The sequence below is a fragment of the Abramis brama genome (assembly GCF_963993115.1).
Source record: "Abramis brama genome assembly, chromosome: 11".
NCBI classification, from domain to species: Eukaryota; Metazoa; Chordata; class Actinopteri; order Cypriniformes; family Leuciscidae; genus Abramis; species Abramis brama.
The window spans coordinates 8,795,562-8,817,641 of NC_139973.1; the positions used below are offsets into that span (position 1 = coordinate 8,795,562).

A 22,080-nucleotide genomic window follows, 5' to 3' on the forward strand; every position below is an offset into this window, starting at 1 on the left:
TTTGATATTACAGTTATCTGTACTGGTTGTAGATGTTGCAGCTGTTTTTGCCATTTTTGTCTGGGGTAATGCGTCAAAGAGACGCACCATTTTTCTGTGCTGAATGAGACATTGTGACATTGCTGAAATTCGACATGATGAGCAGTTGACTTTTACCAAAACAAGCATCAAACAGAGACATTTCAGAAGAGAGAAGACGTCCCTGCTGAAAGCAACAGCATAGGACGCGTTCTTTTGTTCCTAACACAGGACTCATTTAAAACCAGGTAGACAGAGCACCGCTGAATCGTTCAATCTCTATCCAAGGCTTTCCAGGACTAATATAGTTTTTATAGCATGTTTGATACCAATTGATTGATGTTTGAACCGATTAATAATTATTGTTGAGTTTTTACACAACAAGAAAAAATATGCATTATGAAAATGTATAATGATGATATTAATGTTAATACAATTTATATATTTATAGTATATTTAAGCAATTTTTTATATATATATATATATATATATATATATATATATATATATATATATATATATATATATATATATATATATATATAAATTATCAGTTTTTAACCTGGAAATAACCTTGAAATTTCTAATCCTTTTCCAGAAATCAACTTAAAAAGGTCATGGCAAATCATATAACTTTGTTCAAAAAGTGCAGCAACCACAAACAGCATGACTGTATCATTAAATTGTATATATTCTGTATGTTATGGTATTGTATATTATTCTATTTATATACATACAGTATATTATGCCTGTATGTTGTAAAATTATAAAATCAACAATCGTGATGGGAAAGTATATTGTTCATGTATGCTGCAAAGGTGCACAGACAGATAATGGAGTCTTTGTGATGTCCGATCGGTCCGTCTCACACAGACAGTAGGTGCCTGGAGAAGTATGTGGCAGAGGGGGTTGTTGTTTCGTGGGATAATGTTGAGAGTGCTTTTGGCTGGCGTCGGGGTCACTCACAATTAAGGCCTGTGAGTGGCGGCAGGATGTCGCTGGGCTTTAATGAATAGAGTGAAAGACTCATTTGAAGTGTGAAAGTGATCTGTTGACTCATCCTTTCCCAGGCGCCCGCTTACCCATGTGTCCAGCTGACCTCTCCAAGCATGTGTGTAAACACACGCGTGTTGTAGATTGTGACATGGAATTGCGTTATTGCAATGGATTGACATTGGTCTTGGGGATTCAAACAGCTTTTCTGAAAATTAGATGTTATTGGGGAGATCTGGAGATTTGTCAGAATGTGTGTGGTTCATTGGATGGCATATAGAGGGGATCAGGATTCTGACTGGGCCCATCCCCAGATAATACACACAGATCCTCTTCATTAGGGTGTCTGGCTCTCTCTCTCTCTCTCTCTCTCTCTCTCTCTCTCTCTCTCTCTCTCTCTCTCTCTCTTTTAGAGCTCCCCAGAGGCTAACTGATAGAGAGGGATGCCTCCTCCTCACATAAACACATACTCACTTAGAGAGAGATTCATGGGCACCCAGAAATATTTACACAGGCCGTGTGCTCCAGGATACACTACAAATAACTCTAGACATGGGAATCTGCTTTTATATGTATGACCATAATTGACGGAGTATTGTAAGTCGATTTTTCTGCTATGTAAAAGAAAAAAAAGAAAAAATCCTCCAAAATGTGCCGGCACGTTCGTCAACCACAGAGGGTTAATCATGCTCTTCAACCTGTGTGTAAATTCTGTAAGAAGGAATTCTGATATCATGGGAGCAATTCAAGCATAAAGCTTTGTCTAAGTGCAAGTATTGACATATGTGATTAATTTGATTATTTAATCAATCGGCAGCCCAAAATTTACTGTTTCTTTCTAATTATAGTGCCGTTTATTATTACAAAACTCTTGCGTTGGACATGGTGAAAGGAATAAATTCAAACTGATAACACATGACATTTTTGACTAATTTGTTCAAAAGAATCAGTTCATGAGATTACTTTTATTTGTGAATCAGACTACACTGGTTGCTGTATGCTAATTCCTATTGTTGTCTATGTGGTCTTTGTATTTTTTCATGTTTTACCGCTGAATAGTGCAATGAAGTATTGAAGTAGTGAAGTAGTGCACTGTCAAAGTATTTTATGATATTCTGTTTTACTCTGATATTCTATTTCAAATAATTGCTGTTCTCTTGAACTTTCTGTTTATCAAAGAATCCTGAAACAAGGTATCACGGTTTCCACAAAAAAATATTAAGCAGGAAAAATAAACTGTTTCCAACATTAAGGTGAGACACTTCAAGTAAAATGCATCGGTCAATTTAGAAATGTTGGGCTATTTGGCATTTCATAAAGTGTTGTTAACATCCAAAATACACTTTTACTGTAAGTGTTGATTTTCAGAAATCTCCAATTCATTAGCACTTACATATACCAAGCTTTACAGTTTTATTCCTATCTATATTCTGAAGGTTTTTACTGAGGGGTTTGTTTATATATAATTCACCAGATTTTAGACAAAATTGTATTCCTAAAAAAAAGGTTGATTAAAGTGATAAAAAGAGATCTCCAAAATCCCCTCTGTAAAAATATTTAACTGTAATATGTCAACAAAATGAAACAAAACTTTTGAACCATTTCAATTTTTTAGTGGCAAGCATTCATCTTGGAAGAGCAGCTTAGCTTCCACTGTGCTTTTATGTTTTATTCTGGCAACATTTGCCAAAATTCTGTGTTTAAAAACAGGTTCAGTTGGCCTATTGATTTCAGTGTAGCGGCCCCATTTAACAAAACCGCTCACAGGAAAAGAGAATTAGTCCCTGTGAAGCTACAGGTCGAGAGAAGGTCATTCTCCCCTTCAGTTAAGATAATTAGAACCGAGAGGGTACGCAGCGAGCTTGCCTCGCCATCCCCGAGTAAACTTGATCTCTCTCTTACTGTGCTGAACTCGGTGCTTCAAACAGGAAAGGTATGCACCATGTGGAGATCTAGTCTCCTTTGTCCCTGATGGGCCCATGTTGGCCCATCATGTTGGTGGAGACTGTGTTTGACAGCTCCATGGCTCCTAATCTCCCTAGAAGTGGCCTGTAATGGCCATGGCGCCTGTCTGCACCTCATGTAAGACCTTCGTTTTAATTAAAGTATCAAAACAGTCAGACTGTTGAAGCTCGGACACAGATTAGGTTTGTATTGGATGAGTGCTAGCTAATGCATTTTTGCTAGTAACTTTACACACTTTGGCAGACTTTTCACGTTCTTCAAAACGTTTGCAGAAATTAAACATCCCCCAAAGCAAGGCACGTTTATTTATATACAGCACATTTCATACACAATGGTAATTCAAAGTGCTCTACATAAAAAGGAATTCAAAATAATCATAACAGATTATTAAGAAATAAAATCAACAATAAAAAGTCACTGAGATCAAACAATATAAATATTGATTTATATTAAGAGTTCATATGCAAAAGCCTCTAAATGCCATCTGAAATTTTCTTCTAGAATGATCATTTTTATCAAGCTCGTATATTTAAATTCAATAATTTCACTTAAATGGCAATGAAGATTACCTATTAATTGTCATTTAAGTGAAACTACTGAACTTAAATATACAAGCTTGATAAAAATTATCATTCTATAAGAAAATTTCAGATGGCACTTAGAGGCTTTTGCATCTGAACTCTTCATATATTAAATATGAATTAAATATATCATGCCATCCATCCATGTCAATGTCGATGGATGGATGGATGGATGGATGGATGGATGGATGGTGGGACTTCAAATACAGAACATCCATCCATCCATATGAAATTTTTAATTTGGCATCAGACTTTAATAATTCTGTTACAAAGGATTTACTGCAAATATTTTGTTCATGTTTGTGTCATTTAGTTGCATCGTCTTTTCCAAACTGCTTCCACTATCACAATCCTTCTCACTATCCCCCTCTTCCCCTAATAAGTCTTTACATTGATGGGATGGAAAACGCTCGTTGCTGTGGGGAAATAGACTGAGGGTAGTCTAGTTATCTTAATCAGGGACAGGTCCTCCCCACAGCGCCTCCACAGCTGCTTCACGCTGTAGCAGGTGGCCGACAGTCTGCTGGCTTACATGCTAACACTCTCCTCTACTGCCATTGATGGGTAGACAAAGCATGGACAGAACATGACAAAGACATACACAAAGTGACATGAAACAGATGGAATGAGACAAATGGGCAGATGAAATACAGACATAACATGTCAATATTGACATGTCATTGACAGTGCTAGACAATATTAATTTACCATAGCAAAGTAAGGACTTAACATGAACTGTTTAAGCTGCTCACAGACCCAGTTTGACTAAACATGTTAAGGTACAGACAAAACATATTCAGCATGAAGAAGCAGAAATTCAGTTTGAAAGCTTTATGACGTGCCTTGCTGTCTACTGCCTACATAGGAAGCTGCCTTCTTAGACAGTAGCCTAACTGAATTGTAACCTCATAAATGACTGATTTGAAAACTTTCTTAAGCGCAAAAGTTTGTAAGACAAAAAAGCTTTGCCAATTAGGTAAATATAATGAACTTAATTCAAAATAATGTAAATTCTCTGAAAATTTGTATTGACTAACACTAAGAAAATAAACTGTACTAGAGTTTGCTGTAATATAATTAATAATATACGCAAATGTGTACAAGCAAATGCAATTCTGACCATAAAAAACTCAAAACAAACACAAATATCAGATAGAATTTGAATTTTTTTTTCAATGCATCTTGAGATTTTATTTTAATTTTTTTACAGGGAGACGATACATAGTTTGCAGTAGATTCTCAGTGGAGAATATGAATAGATGAGCATTGTTTTGTCATTAGTCTCCATAAGTCTGGCGCAGACATGATTATGCATGGTGATGGACAAACACAGGTGTGCCCACACGTTTTTATGGACAGCTTTATTTGCACAGATGCATCAGATTCTTTGCAATTAAAATGAAATATGACCAGATTAAGCGTCCCAACTGTCTTTATTTTCACTCGTGATGTTACGTCTGCCATTTGTTCTGTCTAATGCTAGGGGACGGGGTCAAATATTTTTGCTGTCTGTTTTTTAATTACACACAAGGAAATATTAAAAGCAAAGCATGTCAACCTTTATCCATTCTAACCAAAGAAATGACTTAATTCTGAATAATTTATATTAATAGACTCAATTCTGAGAAGCTAAACTGCTGTTAACATTTCCATCATCAGAGAACAGACTTCCACTCCAGAGACTTTTTATTCTTTAGAATGTGATAAGACACAATTTAACAGCATAAAATCGAGTGCATGCATGTTGGGGGGATTGGTGACATGCTTCCCTGGTGTCCATGCTGAGTCATGAATAAAACATGCTAACAGAGAAGTTTGAACTCTCTAGGCTAGAGCAGTTGGCTGATGAATGCTGATGATGGAGCTATTATATATCATTTATATTCAGAATGAGCACTCTCATAGTGGCTAAATACTGCTTGCTGTGCGGCTCGCTTTAAAAATATTGGGGCTGCTATGTCTTAAAGAAGTACTTTACACATTCATGGGCACTAAAAGCTTGTTGTGCAAGAGTGTGAAGATGGTATTGTCAGCATTTCTAGTGTTAGCTCTCTTTGCCCAGATGGCATCATTTGTCAAATATATGTTTTGTAACATTATATATTCCCCACAATCCCCACAGATAACATTTAACTAGAACATAAGAGTGTGTGAGTGTCCGCAGTTTTGCATACATCTCAATTGTCTGCATGATATTATTATTTTATTTTATATTTTAACCATACATTTTATTCCAAACTGCTTTTCCTATGTGGGGTCGCAGTGATGCTATTATTTTTTTATTTATTTTTTCTTATTCTTGCACTTGCATCAAAAACCCATATTACTTTATTACTGCTCTGTACGACTGCAAATTGGTCTGTTAAATTTTATGTGAATAGAATAAAATAACTTCAAACCTTGGTTGTAACGTCCTTAGACATTGAGCAAATTTCTATATTCAGATTATCCATATCCGTTGTGCAATGAAAAATTGTTCATTTTTCCTCTCTGATCGCATATATTTGGTTACATGATTCTTGTATAAACAGGATTATCTATACAGATTGGTTCTAGATGAGCACAAGCTCAAGAGTGAAAGCAAACTAAACAACAGTGATTAGAAGGCAGTCACTAATTATTCACAGGTGTACTCTTTGAAAGTAATTATCATTAAAAAATGAGTCCATGCAGGTGCCACAGAGAGCCTGGCAGATGTTTCTGAAGTTCTCGGTTCTGCACTTCTTCATTACTACATGTAAACCAGCTTTCTCTTCATCTCCGCCACTTTGATTTCTCACTAATTCTGAATGCTGAAACAAAACACTTCTATTTGTCTATACTGTATTTTTCCATAGGAAGTCATTTCTTGTTTACCAGACCAGGTTAGGACCAGGCCCAGAAGGGATCTGGACTTTTTCCACATTTTGTTGCACTGATTTTACTGGGGACAATTGCATTATTCCTCAAGCATATTCAAGTACCCAAAATATGGCCTTAAATTCTGCAGAAAGTTCAGTGGGAGATGATTTCATGTGAGCCTGGTTATAACCTCAAACTGCTAGTAAGGTAAGGAAACAGGTGGTAGAGTTTGGGAAACTGTTTTTTCTCAAACGGAAAGTAGCAGACAACTCATTATAGGAGACAGGAAGCTTGAAGGAAGTGATTTAGCCTCCTACTATTGATCCTCTGTGGATAACAGAAGGTCTCATGCTTAAACAGGATTAAGAGCAAGTAAACAGCGGCGTCTTTTAGCAGGCGTCCATGCTTATCAGGGGCATTAGTTTCCCTCTGTTTGCTGCTTAATCCACACTGAGATGGCATGCCGCAGCGTATAAAGGTTGCTGTGTTTCAAGTCAGTCAGAACTGTAAGAAGGTTTCCTCATTCTGAATGACATAACACACACACAGACATACACATCTTCTAGACCATATCAAACCCTGCCAGATTGCAAACCCCCCTCCCCCATTTTTTCTTTAAGACTGTTATGTTTGGAAGAAAAGAGGAATTAAGTCTCTGGACAGAACTAACACATGGTGAGAATGTTCTTTCAGGGATTCTGGGAATAAAGCCTTAAAGTGTTCGTTCACCCAAGAAATAAAAATTCTGTCATCATTTACTCCCCTCGTGTCGTTCCAAACTCGTAAGACTTTCGTTCATCTTCAGAAAACAAATGTAGATATGTTTAATGAAATCGGAGAGATTTATGTCCCTCTGTTGACAATTTGCCACTTTGACATTTCAAAAAGTTAATAAAGAGATTGTAAAATTGTATTCACATATAAACATTTATCAACTCACACGTCAGTTGTGGTAAATGCAAGCTCAAGCATGTTCTCTTAACATGCAAGAACCAATGAGGTTCATTCCTGTGTGTTACGCAGCATGTTTGAGCTTCAGCAAGAACCAGTGAGGTTCATTCTCACACGTCAAGCAGGATCGGTTGAGCTTCTGTTTATGTTCGCTAATCAATGTTTATATGCGAATAAAAAGCCTAAATTAAGTATGTTCATCATATAAAGCGATTGTCTTTCTTCATAAAATTTGGACTAAACTGCTCAGTTCATATGGATTAGTTTTACAATCTCTATATGAACTTTTTGAAGCGTCAAAGTGGTAGTTGCATAGCTGTCAATGGAGGGACAGAAATCGTTAAGATTTCATTAAAAAGATCTTCATTTGTGTTCCAAAGATGAATGAAAGTCTTACGCGTTTGGAACAACATGAAGGGTGTGTAATTGATGACATAATTTTAATTTTTGGGTGAACTAACCCTTTAAGCTTAAACTTTTTTTTGATTAGCACATTTTTTATGATGTTCTTCTTAAACTCATACACCTGTTTTCACAGACAGGCCTTAGATTAATCCAGGATTAGGCCTTAGTTCAATTAGGACATTTAAGTAGCTTTTATAAACTGCCTTAAAACTGGTGTGTATGTTGGGACAAAACAATGGCACTGGTATATTTTAAGATATTTTAAGATATATCAGAGCAAGTTGCTTTCATTTAAAACAGCTCAAACATGCATTTTAGTCTGAGACTAGGATTAAGCCTTGTCTGTGAAACCGGGGGATAATGTGTAGAATGTAAAACATCCACCTAACTAGAGAAAACTGTATCATGGGAAAATCAGAATTTGATTTGGTATTTGTGAAGCAGACATTGATGATGAAGTTGGAATTGTTTTCCAAGTGAAATGCTCCTGATCTAGTTTCGCATCTGATATTTCTGTGTTGTTGAGTAGTGTTTCCCAATGCATGTTTAATTTTGACATTTCATTGAGTTTATTGATATTTAAGTAGCGGGAAAAGGGTCCAAATCCACCTCACATCAGAAAGGATTGACTTGTTTTATAATTCTGGTACTAACCAGAGTTGGAGTAATGACATGAATTCATTCAGAGCCTTGAATTCCTTGTGAATTATCTATAATGGTAAATATACCACGCAAATTTGTGATTTAGGTTAGTAGGGCATTTATTATATTAGAAATAGACTGTAGTCTTGTTTAAGGCCATAAGCCAAGACCCAGATCTAGATCAAGACTAAGGATATTTAGCTACACTACCATTCAAAACTTTGGGGTCAGTAAGATATAAACAAAAATATTAAGCAGCATGTGAAGTTTATATTTTAGATTTCATTTTTTATATTGTGTCAGTATGAATATTCTTTCTGTATGAATTGTCTAATGCAACAGCATGTCATCCGTGAGTGGTCGTTCCACTGGGTCTGTGTTAAACAGAGTGTGAGGAGGCTCAGTTTGCACTATTCTGGTGTGTATTCCTCAGTGAGACGGTGTCAGAGGTGAGCTGTGTGAATGGGGGTCCTGGTTCCCCCCTTCCCTTTGCTGAAGGGGCAGTGAGGCAGAACGTTTCCAGGGTTGAGGCTTTGTCTCGGGGTCGTGGGCTTCGAGGAGGAGAGGGATTCCTAAACACTTAAGTCTTACCGTGAACCAGACGGACACACAAAAAGGGATGATTGTGTTATTGACCTAGCTGATGGAGAAAGAGAGAGGAAAAGAAAATCTATACAGAATTTAATACAAGGAGTTAACAGTTGAAAGGTAAAAAAAAACCAAGAAAAAAAGATTTGCCATCTTCAGTAACAGCAGGAAAGTATAAAAAAAAAAAGAAAAAAAAAAAAGGTACCTTGGTGTGTTTTTTTCCGACATGTACCATTGTACTGACACGATTTTATTTCTAGGTTAGCATTTACTAATTAGTTCCTTTTCAAAATTATATACCATGGGACTACCATATGGTTTTGAAATGTACCATGGTATGAGATGGTTATGTTGTGGTACTTTGAAATATACTTTGGTACTGAAATTAGTTTATAATGGTAGTACCATGTTATCATGTCCAATAAAACATACCTTTGAATTGTTTTTTGTAAGGATTTAAATAATGTTGAAAGTACCACAAACTGTAAATACCATAATTCAAGGACCATACTACCTGTAAAATGAATGTACCATGATTTAACCATCTTATACACCTCGCTGTACTATTAAACCTCCATACTTTTTAAAGTTAATATTGAATATTGGTTAAAAAAAAATTAAAAGGCTTTTTTAGTGGGTTTTTTTCTGTTTCGGAAGTTTCAGAGTTTGGATTCATATTGGATGTTCCAATTATCCCTCTAGCTGGGATTAGTTTTAATCCTCTTGGTTATTAGTTAACATATTCCCTCTTCAAAGCTGAAGTGCTCCGGTCCTGCCTGTTTGAAAATCCGAGAATTGGATCCAGCAGCTTGTGAATTAGACTCTATATATTTCTCACAAGTGATTTATTTATTTATAAAGGAAATGGAATGCACAGTGGATTTCAGTGGATACATTTCTAAAAGCTGCGTGAGAGGTGTGATTCTGCGGACAAGTTGCAGAAATGTTTGATGTAAAAGAATATGGAATACAACTAGAGAAATCCATCCATGTCTCAGAAAATGAAGGCTAAACCATTATTTGAGTATTTGTATGTAAAAATATGTGTGCATGCATTTGGAGATATTCACTTTGTGTGCACTAATAAGATGTTTGTGCATTCTCAAGCATTGCATCACCCAATTTATTGTGTTTTTTTCCTTGAATTTCATCACACCCTTGTTTGTGTGTGTGTGTGTGTGGGTTTGCATACGAGGCTGTGAATGCCTCAAGCAAAGATCCTATCAAAGCTGTCTCTCGTCTAGAAATCAAGAATGAACAAATGGGAATGCTGTGTTTGTTGAGACGGGAACATGGGGAAAATCTCTATAAGCTCTGAGATAAGAAAGACGGTTCCACCCAAGGTCAAACACCCTGTTAGCAAACACACTAACAGAAACTGTCATGCTTTTGCAACCTAATGAAGGTGTGCTAGCTGTTCGGTTTAGCTTGACATCACATCAGCCCCCATACAGGACACTTTTTGGAAATAAATTATGCAATACAACAGCAATAAAATGTATACTTTTTACTACTTGACAGCATGTTTTTGGACATGTGTTTGTCATTTGATTTAAGCAATTAATTTGTTCTCAGTTATATATTATATAGCCTAAACTTTCATTTATTTATTTATTTATTTGATTCATATCTGCATTAGAAATTATTAAAAGAATATGGTAATAAGTAATAACTCTTACAATGGTATACATCAAAGTACTAGTGTTGCCTCCATATTGCTTCTTTGTAAGGGTAGCAAGAATCAGTAGGCCTACTGTACAAATCCGTTTTGAAATTTCCCTTTATGTGTGCAGCTCAGACCCCATCTGGCCTTGGTTCTCTGCACTAAAAGATTGCTTTGAACCTTCTTTCTCATTTCTTTTCAGCCCTCATCAACAGTGCTCTGCTCTTGATTGGTGTGTCATGCTTTGGCCCTGAAGCTCGCATTCATTTCCTCTTGTACAGCTCCCACATCATCTTCCAGGGGGGCCCTCGTCTTCAAATTACTTAGCTAAATTCGTTTCCCCTGGTTCAGTTTGTTTAATGACCCTGATTAATTAGCAAGAGAGAGCTTTCTAATTTATGTTGTTGTTTTGCTGAGTCTATCTTTGACCCCCGAGAGCTGCGAGAGGCTCTACAGATGCTTTGTTCTGTTGTAACGTTTTTTTTTATTGCTTTGCTCCCTTGAATTTGTCATCTCAGTGCAGCTCTACTGTTTATAATGGAGTAGTTTGTGTTATGCAGCCTGCTCAGTCATATGCAAAACTCCACACACATTAATGCTTAAACGATTTTTAACATCAGTGCTGTTATGTTTGTCCGTTTCAACAGGTCAATGGAAAGGACTTGTCCAAGGCGACGCACGACCAGGCAGTTGAGGCCTTCCGTATGGCTAAAGAGCCTATCATGGTCCAGGTGCTACGCCGTGCTCCCAGACCCAAACCTACAGGCCCAACTGGGGAAGCGCAGGTAGTGGACATCTGCACCCAGACGGACATCACCTTCCAACATATCATGGCCCTCAGTAAGCTGCCCACGTCCTCCCCGCCTGGGGATGTGCTTGAACAGTACCTGCTCCCAGAGGGGTGAGTCTCAGACCTCTGGACCAATCAGAATGCATATCACAGATTTCAGTTATGACTGACTCCTAACTAGTGAAGATGGTGCTGTTTATAGCAGAGAGTGCTGAGACGAATTGGAAATGTAGCATTTACGTGCCATTGCACATAATTCAGAAGTTGCTCAACCGACCCAACTAGAGTTTAATATACTTGTCACACTAACAGTGTTTTGGCCCAGGGCACAAGATGAAATTAAGTTGCTCTCATTTATTTGGATTTGCATTGTCCTCTCACATCTGACTGCATGTGTCCTCGGGGTTTGTCTCTCACATGTTACTGACAGGAAAATAATTGAATTGATTTTTTCCCAATACGCCAAAATTAAAAAAATAACTTGCTGATATCTAATTTCTGCAGATGCTTGTTTTTATCTTATTAATTATTTTACTATTAAAAGATTTGGGTTGAGTTGTCAAAATAGATTATGAACGGTGTTGTTCAACATCATTTTATAAAGTTGGTAGTTACAGATCTAAAATCGATTGGATGAGCCATTTAAAAAAAAAAAAATTCTTTGTCTAAAGAATGTTTTTATCATCATTATTATTATTATTATTCATCAATTTAAATATGTATTGAACATTGCTATTTTTATCATTATTTAGGTTGTTTTATAAAGCAATTATCCACAAGAAACCACATATTCCAGTGATTTACTAAGAGTAAAATGTGAGATGTGAAATTGGCACCTCCGCCAGCCTTGTAGCATTTCATAGAACGTATGTATTAATCAACCGTCTAAAACTTGAATACAAAACTTGAAAAGTCTAAAACTTTTGATTTTGTGTTTTCTAGACACTCTCCTGCTCATGAATACTTCGACCCCAATGATTTCCTCGAGGGAATGCAGCATGAGATGGAAAGAGAGGAGCTAGAATATGAGGTGATGCCACAGAACCTCTCTCTCTTTACTCCATCTTCTGTCCCTGAAATGTGAATTAAGACATGCTGACGCCAGGCCTGATGCAAACTGTGTCCACTGATCTATTGGTGAATTGACTAACCATACCCTCCATTACCTCACACAGACATTGAAGTGGTCAGCTGTACCGATATCAAGTAGCCTTTTTAGCCTTGTTCCCTTGAACAGATGCGAGACAAGGATATCATTATTTACTTCTGTCATTGACTTATATATCGGTGATTAGACTGGCGTGATTGATCTGAATGTACAATGAGCATAGACAGATTACACTGTAATGAGAGTGGTAGGCAGTGAGTCATGAGGGGTCACGAGTGAGTTTATAAAGAGATGAAGTTCAGAGACTTGTAACAGCAGATGCTCTGCACATAGCCCTCTTAACGACCTCTCATTGGCCCCTGAGGGCCTCCAGGTGCCGTACTGGGGGCCCAGCAGACAGAGATCAACGACCAGGATGGGGCCAATCTGAATGCCCAACAACACCACCACCCTCCTGCATTGTTTACCTCTTTTATTAATGCTCTCCATTGCACTTGAAGGACAAAGGAAAGATAGTTTTAGATGCTGTGAGGTAGAAATGCATTAAATGTTTTGGGGTCTTTTCATACCATAGTGTAGTGTTGGAAAACATTTGTCCTCATGTTATGTAATGAACTAACCAGCTTATCAAATACTTCATCAGCATGGTCACAAGCAAATCCATACTCTAAGAAAATATCAAGTTTTTTTTTTAAATAGTCTGAGAGATTTATAATGGACAATTGCTTGGCCAAATCTCATGAAATTTGTCAAGAATGTTATGATTATATTTCACCCCAAACCCAAAGGAAATAATAAGTAAGGAATTATATTTTTTACAGTTATATTTAAAAACTAATTAAGTCTATATTTAGGACCATGAAGATTTTTTTACATTGTGACATTTCTACCACCTATTCTCATTACCACAATACTTACCAACCCTACATTTTTTGAAGTGTAGCATATACATATGTTTCCTTGCCTGGGCATGTATTCATGTGAGTCACCTATTTACATTGACAAAGACTGATGGTGGAGCATTCGTTGGTTGGTGTAGTAGATTACAGGGGATTTTTTGTAGTGAACTGTTTGATTGCTCAATAACAGCTTCATTCACCCTCTTCCTTCATGTCTGCTGTGATACCCGCCCCATGAGAGCTGTGATCTCCATTTGTATCTTGTAGATTACAGGTGTTGACACAAGATGAACGAGTCTCTGTTCATGTACATGTTTGTGGCAGTATGCCGTTCTGTCGCGGCACTCTTACATCTGGGCAAATTATTCAAATGTGTAGATCAAGACAACAGATTGTGTAAATTTTTCTGATTAAACTGCTTTGTTTACACTGTTCGGCAAGTCAGCTTACAAATGACTTCTATTTTTCTATGCATTAAAATATCACTCTCTTCTTTCAGGAAGTGGATTTATACAGAACTAATGTCCAGGATAAATTGGGGTTTACTGTGTGCTACAGGACCGATGATGAGGATGAGACGGGGATATATGTCAGTGAGGTGAGTTGCATCATGAAAATAGCCATATTTGTGATTGTGAAGGTCTGAGGCACGTTCTTAAAACATCTGTGGTTTCAATTGTGAATCACTTTTTTTTATAGTCTTGGTCACCAATTTTTCTCATTGTGCAGATTGATCCGAACAGCATTGCTGCAAGAGATGGACGAATTCGAGAGGGAGATCGAATCATCCAGGTTTGCCTTTTTTAATTTATGTAATTCGTCTTATTCCATCATTTTCAGGCATTGTCTAAAAAAATCTCCACTTCACAATTCAGATCAATGGCATTGAGATTCAGAACCGTGAGGAAGCAGTGGCTCTTTTAACCAGTGAAGAACACCCAAATGTGTGCCTGCTATTGGCTCGACCAGAGATACAGGTAAGAGACCCAGGTCAGAGACCAAGCTACTCTACTTTCAAGGACAGCTGATAGCTGATAGCTTTTCTCCTGTCCTTTTTGTTTTAGCTGGATGAAGGCTGGATGGATGATGACAGAAACGACTACCTGGATGACCTCCACATGGATATGTTGGAGCAACAACACCATCAGGCGATGCAGTTCACCGCAAGCATGCTCCAGCAGGTACAGTAAATCCATCACAAAGTCACTCGTGGTGTCTGTCAGGAGGCATATCAGTCAATCATATCTCAGCCTGTCATTGCATGACATCTAACATATCAATCATAAATTCTGTGTCCGAGCAGGAGATAAAGCTGGCAAGCCAGGACTTTGGTTTAAATAAAGCATGACTAGTTTAGGTCCCATTTGCACCTGGTATTAACATCTGTTTCAGGTGATTCGATCGAGTGGACTGTGCAATTTACATGTGTAAACAGGGTAAAATGCATCTTGATCAGGTGTCAGATCTCGTATGGCTGTATTACATTTTGTAATGTAAGCACTAATGTGTCCTGATTCATCCCAAACATTAATTAATGATTGTTTACTCTTGCTTACTCTTATAATATGTATGCCAAAACCAGAAACTTTGCCAGTTCACCAAAGGTTCCAAAAAACATCTGGAAAAGCCTGTACGTACTGTAGATCTAGATATTTGGTCAAGATCTTGTATTGAGAATGCAAGAGTCCAGCACTCTTTAAAGTCTACTCCAGCACATCCCAAAGACTTTCAATGAATTTAAGGTCTGGACTCAGAGGTGCCAATTCATATGTGAAAATCATTCTTCATGCCCCTCTTATCCCTCTTAACCAAAAATTCTTTCTTTCAAAATTTGAGCCTGATGAATCTTGGCATTGTCATCCTGGAATATGGCCATTAAGTGTCTTCATACATGGTTGTTTAAGAAACGAAAAGCTAAACTGTAACATATAACATGCTAGAAACATAATAATCACTGCAATAATGATCCAATCATTGACTCTTAAGCATTTGCCTATTTAAATCCAAACATCAACTTTTCTTTTGGGCCGGGCAGTGTATGCACAAGATATATTTTGATGGGGATGCACCAATATGAATATATGATAACTGATAATTATTTATATTTAATATTAATATGAAGGTGACTGACATCAAATTTGCAGTATGAAGTTACACAAATCAGAGTAATGACATTCCTTGACTTGTTTTCTTTCAGAAGAAGCATGAGGAAGATGAAGGTACAACAGACACTGCCACGCTGCTCTCCCACCACCATGAGAAGGACAGTGGAGTGGGCCGCACTGACGACAGCACTCGTAACGATGAGAGTTCTGAGCAGGAGAATCTTGCAGACGACCAAACCAGCGCCTCCACCACGCTAGGCAGCCGGCGCATGCTCGCCTACAGTCAGGACACCCTAGGTAGTGGCGACCTCCCCTTCAGCAGCGAGTCTTTCATTTCCGCAGACTATGGGGACGCAGACTTCTTGGGTGACTTTCCTGCTGACGAATGTGAACGGTTTCGCGAGCTTTTGGAGCTCAAGTGCCAGATACAGAGCACAGGCAGCAGTGGTACACCAGAGCAGAGTTTGTTCTGGCCCAGTGGGAGTGTAGGTGGAGGACAGGGTGGCGTCGGCGAGGAGGGCGTCGACAAAGAGCTGGAGCTTCTGAACGAGGAGCTCCGCAGCATTGAGCTTGAGTGCCTGAGCATAGTCCGAGCGCACCGCATGCAGCAGTTGCGCGAGCAGTGCCGCGAACAGTCCTGGATGCTGCACAACAGCGGCTTCCGCAACTACAACACGAGCGTGGATGCAAGACGCCACGAGCTGGCGGACATCAGCGAACTCCCAGAAAAGTCCGACAAGGACAGCTCCAGCGCGTACAACACAGGAGAAAGTTGCCGTAGCACGCCACTCACTCTGGAGCTCTCCCCGGACAACTCCTTGCGGCGTGGAAATGAAAATCAGGCGGAGGCAGGGGCAAGTAGCGGTACATCGGGTGGCAGCAGAATTCTTAAACCTTTGTTATCGCCCGTCCAAGAGGCTTGCAGCCCCACCAGGGGTCGCCCAACCTTATTGAAAGAGTCTGAAGCTGGAATCCAGCCCGAAGTCCGAGAGCGCAAAGTAAGTCGCCATGCCCAGCCCCAATCGCCCTACAAACACGCACACATCCCGGCCCACGCCCAGCACTATCAGAGCTACATGCAACTGATCCAGCAAAAATCAGTGGAGTACGCCCAAAGCCAGATGAGCCTAGTCAGCATGTGCCGGGACCCCGTTGCTTCTGCTGACTTGGGACCCAAGATGGAATGGAAAGTGAAGATCCGGAGTGACGGTACACGCTACATTACCAAGCGGCCCGTCCGGGACAAGCTCCTGAAAGAGCGAGCCATACGGATCCGAGAGGAGCGCAGCGGGATGACTACAGATGACGATGCCATCAGCGAAATGAAGATGGGTCGCTACTGGAGCAAAGAGGAGCGCAAGCAACACGCCGTTCGCGCCAAAGAGCAGCGCCAGCGCAGGGAGTTTATGAAGCAGAGCCGTATTGACTGTCTGAAGGAGCAAGGAGGCAGTGCTGAAGACAAGAAGGAGCTCAACATCATTGAACTGAGTCATAAAAAGATGATGAAGAAGCGGAACAAGAAAATCTTCGACAATTGGATGACTATCCAGGAACTGTTGACTCATGGTACAAAGTCCCCCGATGGGACACGAGTGTACAACTCCCTACTGTCAGTGACCACGGTGTAGGCTCTGTAACGTTCTGTAAATAGGACACTACCGATTGGGGTAGACAATCCTGCCTCGTTCAATGCGGCAATATTTGTAAATAGGAAATACGAATGCCTTGTTTGAAGGAACTTTGCCATTTGCCAAGAGTAGGTACAATGAGAGTCTCAGAGATTGAATAGAACGATGGATTTATACAAATGATTTCTTATTTGCTCTGTTCGTTTCTATATTGAGCTTGTGGTTTGAAATATTATATTAAAGAACTGATTCATGACCATTCAGCCTCTTACAAGGACCATAATGGGGCTTATTGGCTTATTTAAACAATACAAGGACCATAAACAACCATCAGCATTTTTTTTTTCTTCCAACAAGTAACTAACAGTCAGCAGTATTGTACTTTTGTATGCATACATATTGCTTATTAAAGTAATGCAGATATTTAGCTTCATGGTCATCACAGAATATTTGGCATGTGTTATTATATACTTTGCAGTCATTATGACAGGGTTTTACAACAAAAAACGATAACTTTGCTTTACAGATTTTAAAGAAAAGGTGCTGTTATTCCTAAAGTTCATACTTCACTCAGCTACTGTTACATTAGACATGCATCAAAGTGAAACCATTTATTAAAATCTAAATCTGTTCATATTATTGTTGATATCAATGTTTGTTGTAGACAAAAAGCCTTTTGTATAGGTTTCCATTCTATTACAGCAAGATAATACAGTTTAACAAATCATTAGTTAGAAATTCAATTTGATGTCTTGTAAAATGAGAGAAATAATAAATTATTGTTTTATATTTGATGAGCTTTCAAAATATTGTTGTGAACTTTTTTTTTTTTTCAGTACATTTTTACTAAAAATAGGTTTCAGTTTGCAGCCGCAATAAGTTGGATTTTTCTTCAAACCAACTGAAATGACTGCAAGAAAGGGTTCTGCAGATATGTGTGAGTTTCTGTTCGTGTCAAAGTCTGTTAGGGGGGTTATGGGTGGATGATGTCCACACTTCAGTGACCACTCGACCTCAGGGCCACTGACCCAGCCAAGCCCCTGTTTCTGCTTATCTGTCCCCAGCTGTGTGTAGCTCTGAAATGTAGAGCTCAGGTCAGTGAACAGACCTCTATCTCATTACAATCACACTGAAAGGTCTGCGATGCCACAGCTGCAGTGAGCGGCGCAGACTTCTGTTACTAACACACTTACTAGCTCAGTCTTTTTCTGATAAACTTTGTATTTGCATATGATAAAATATCAAATCGAGTGCAAACAAATGATGCTCGAACTTTTCTCAGAACCTTTTTCTTAGTTAATTTTGTAGTTTGTTTTAACCAACTGTTGTCAAAGTTTTGTGTGTGTGTGTGTCTGCGTGTGTGCGTGTGTGTGTGTCTGCGTGCGTGCGTGCGTGCGTGCGTGCGTGTGTGTGTGTGTGTGTGTGTGTGTGTGTGTGCACCCCCCAAAAAAATTTTTTTGTAAAGCTAATTTTTTTTGGCTTGAATGGTTTGCCATCAATAAGTGCCACTTATTTTATTGTCTATTACAAAAACATTCATACATTTTTAAACATGGCTTAAGTGAATACTTTGTGAGTGCATTGTGTATGGAGCAAATAGGCTTTTTAGGCATTTACGATTTACCACTGTATTATCTAAAGACTTTGTCAATACAAATGTAGCCGAAAATACCTGTTTCTTCCCTTAACATCCTCCCCCCACACACCCCAAAAATAACACACAACCACAGTTATGAGGGTATAAAGAATCAAAGCCACTTATTTGTCTCTTTCTATGTTATATATATACAGTAGGCTGTATATATTTATAATCTACAACAAAAAAAAGCCCATACCATTGTGTATCTTTGTGCAAACGTTAAGGGAATAATTATGTTAATAAGGGAGGGGAAGGAACATGTTGTCACCCTCCTCCTCCTCTCTGTCTGCTTGTATGTAATTGATTGCCTTTCTGCTTGCCTAAAGGAGGACTGCTTATGTGATTTATGTCCACAGAGATCTCTTCACACACACTCTTTTAATAGGAGATAACAGCGTTCTATGCAAAGACAAACAAAAAGAAGCAACAGCAATCAATTCTGAGTTGTTCCCTTCCCGGGCCAGGAAGAGGGGCGAAGTGGAGATTGCTTTGATCACACTCTCTGGTTTGTTTTTATATTGGTAATGAATGAAGGTGGGCAGCGTGTGATACGGCCGGCCGTCCTCCGCTGTTAGTTTTGGAGCTCCTCTCATTTGTCTAAATGCCACGGCAAAAGAAAAGGAGAAGCTCTAGAGTAAATCGGCTGTTGACCGATAAGACCACTGTTTGCGTCCTTGGCTCTTGTTCAGCTTTGTGAGAGGAAACCGTGTCGGGATGGGTTTAGTGTTAAGAATGAGAATGAACCCCAGTGGGCCTTCTCCGCTTGGGAGATTGGCAATAGTGAGCTTATTGTTTTGTTTTTGTTTTACCACTTTTAACTGTGGTAAAATCACTGTAAGACAAGGTCTTGAGGTGGCAACAGCAATATGGTGAAAATCACTCTATGTATAATTAGTCTTACTTTTCGGATTCAAATTAACCAATCAAAATAAACCAATCTACCTCGCCGACCCATTTTCGCGCTCAACACACTGGACCACAAAAAAAAAGAAAAAAAAGACTGGACTGGCAAAAATGCACACTTGTCATTGAATATTGTCACTTTGTGGTAGTCACCACTTAGTAGTACTATACATTATTTAAGGTTAACAAGCAACAGCAACTTGGCGCATTAACAGTGCCATGTAGAATGCTGTCATAAGTGTGTTTATTTACAACCACTTCAAACATGGTTGGTCCTATCAGAAAGTCAGAACGATCCTTTTTATAATAATATAGGCTGTCAATTAAAAAACATTCAATCCTGAATAATTGGTCATTTTTCCGTAAAAATGAATAGTTTGTTCACGTTTCAAACCCCGTATGGTTTTCTATTTCACACTTCTCCAAGTCCCAAAAAGGTCACGGTACAAGATGAAAATGTGAAAACGTAGTGAATGTTAATTGACTTAAACCTACTCATTTTTACATTGGCGTAGGCAACTGCACTTATGTCATGTTTGGTTTCTTTTTGTCTGTTGTTAATTATTTGACTTACCAAAGCTAGCTTACCATTCTTTGTTGGCAAATATACATCGAATGCAACATCACTGGCATGTCATCAAAACAGCACAATGGACCAGGCATATCAGAAGAATGAAAATGAAAACATGTATGTAAATATATGATGCCATAAACTATATCATTTCTCATTTTATGCAGGTGAAATGGCATCAGACATAACAATGACTTATAGCAGGAATGTAGACTCCCATCTGATCATTCATCATATAAAACTCCCACAGACGCTCCAACTAGATGATGTCAGAGAAAACATGAAGTATGCACCCAATTCAATTAACCCCCCTCAGCTGGGCTGTGTGTTTCACCAGATCCATGAATTCTGAATAGAGACATCTCATTATTTTTAAGATGATGTAGTTTATAAAAAAGCAATCAATGTTCAGCTGTCAATGTTCTGAAACACTTCAATCAGTTGAAACGTGCGGTAGGACAAGAGTTTATGTGTAATTTCCAGAGTGCATTGATAGAAGACAGTATAGGAATGCAAGAGACAATTTCAGAGTCTCAGTTCAAAGCAACATAGAATAATACCTATAATACCTGGAAATCCAGACCCAAATCCGAAAGATTAAGGGTCTGGCATTGAGTAAGCCAAGTCTAACTCGTTCATTGTAGCGGCCAAAGCTGTTTCAAACAACTGGTGTTCATCCATAGCCATTTTGCAATGTTTACTAATGACTTCGACGTCGCAGCGATGTCGTCATCTGTTTAGCTCGCCTCTGGCCCGCCTATATCAGATAACCCGATGTGATTGGTGCAGCTCAGCTACAAGGGCATAGTTACTGAGCATCATTACTCAATGCCAGAGTGACTTGCTTAACAGATTCAAATTGTTCTCTCGCAAGAACTCTGGATTTCCAGGGTAAATAATACCTGGTCACACATTCAAATTTCTCTTATGAGAAATTTTTATTTTTTATGTGAGCACCCATTCTTCCATAGTTTTAATAGATTCCTAATACACTGTATTGGTGTGCTGGGGGATAATAAAAAAAACGTTTATTTGATTAAAAACATCGAACTTTAGTTATGGGTTGATGGTGCAAGACGCACATTCGAAGTAGGACTGAATGAGCCAATGAGCATGTAGCCTAGATGGGTTATTGAACCAAAGAACTGATTCAGAAGAATCAAAAAGAAACAAATAAGCTGGTTCTGTCTGAAGTTTTCCAAGGATAACCTATGAAAACTTCAACAGTTAGAACCATCTGATTGTGTTCTTTTTGAATCGGACATGACCGAAAAGCTAACTTTCAACTGCCTGTAGGTTTGATTTCTTGATTTCAAAATTTCAAAGTTCTTTGGTTGAATAACCCTTCTGGACATGCTCATTGGCTCATTCGGTGCTGCACAAGGAGAATTTGCATCTTGAGTCATCAACTCGGAACTAAAGTTTGATTGTTCGATTCTGTGAACCGGCTCGATAGGTTACGGGCTTAAAAGAATGATTCGTTCAAGAATCGAACTAGTACAAAAGTCATCACTGCATTGGTAGGACTGCCACCCATAGTCTCAATCATTCTATTCTGTTCTCTAGTTATGGTATGATGTTCTTACACTAGTTCTGCCAAACTGTAGAAATAGTAGAAATCTTTCTGTCTTCAAACACAGATCTGCCACTCTTCAAAAAACTCACACTTCAGTCACACTGACCTTTTCATTATCCATACATTCCTCACACAAGTTATTATCCTTCAGACTCTGGGCAGTAGACGCAATTGGACCAGTGATTTGAACACCAGGAAGTGTGGAGGACAGCTG

At 38.6% G+C, this 22,080-nt stretch overlaps 1 protein-coding gene across 2 annotated transcripts in view; it reads left to right on the top strand.

Moving 5' to 3' along the window:
* pdzrn3b (PDZ domain containing RING finger 3b) overlaps window positions 1–17,971 on the top strand; it is an 88,004-nt gene extending 70,033 nt beyond the window's left edge. For both annotated transcript variants that reach the window (XM_084128541.1, XM_084128542.1), the window contains 7 exons: window positions 11,295–11,548; window positions 12,380–12,467; window positions 13,944–14,042; window positions 14,174–14,236; window positions 14,320–14,421; window positions 14,509–14,625; window positions 15,642–17,971. In XM_084128541.1, the coding sequence (XP_083984667.1) occupies window positions 11,295–11,548; window positions 12,380–12,467; window positions 13,944–14,042; window positions 14,174–14,236; window positions 14,320–14,421; window positions 14,509–14,625; window positions 15,642–17,177 (2,259 nt within the window). In that variant the 3' untranslated portion in view covers window positions 17,178–17,971. The remainder of the gene's footprint in view (window positions 1–11,294; window positions 11,549–12,379; window positions 12,468–13,943; window positions 14,043–14,173; window positions 14,237–14,319; window positions 14,422–14,508; window positions 14,626–15,641) is intronic.
* Window positions 17,972–22,080: the final 4,109 nt, after the last annotated feature.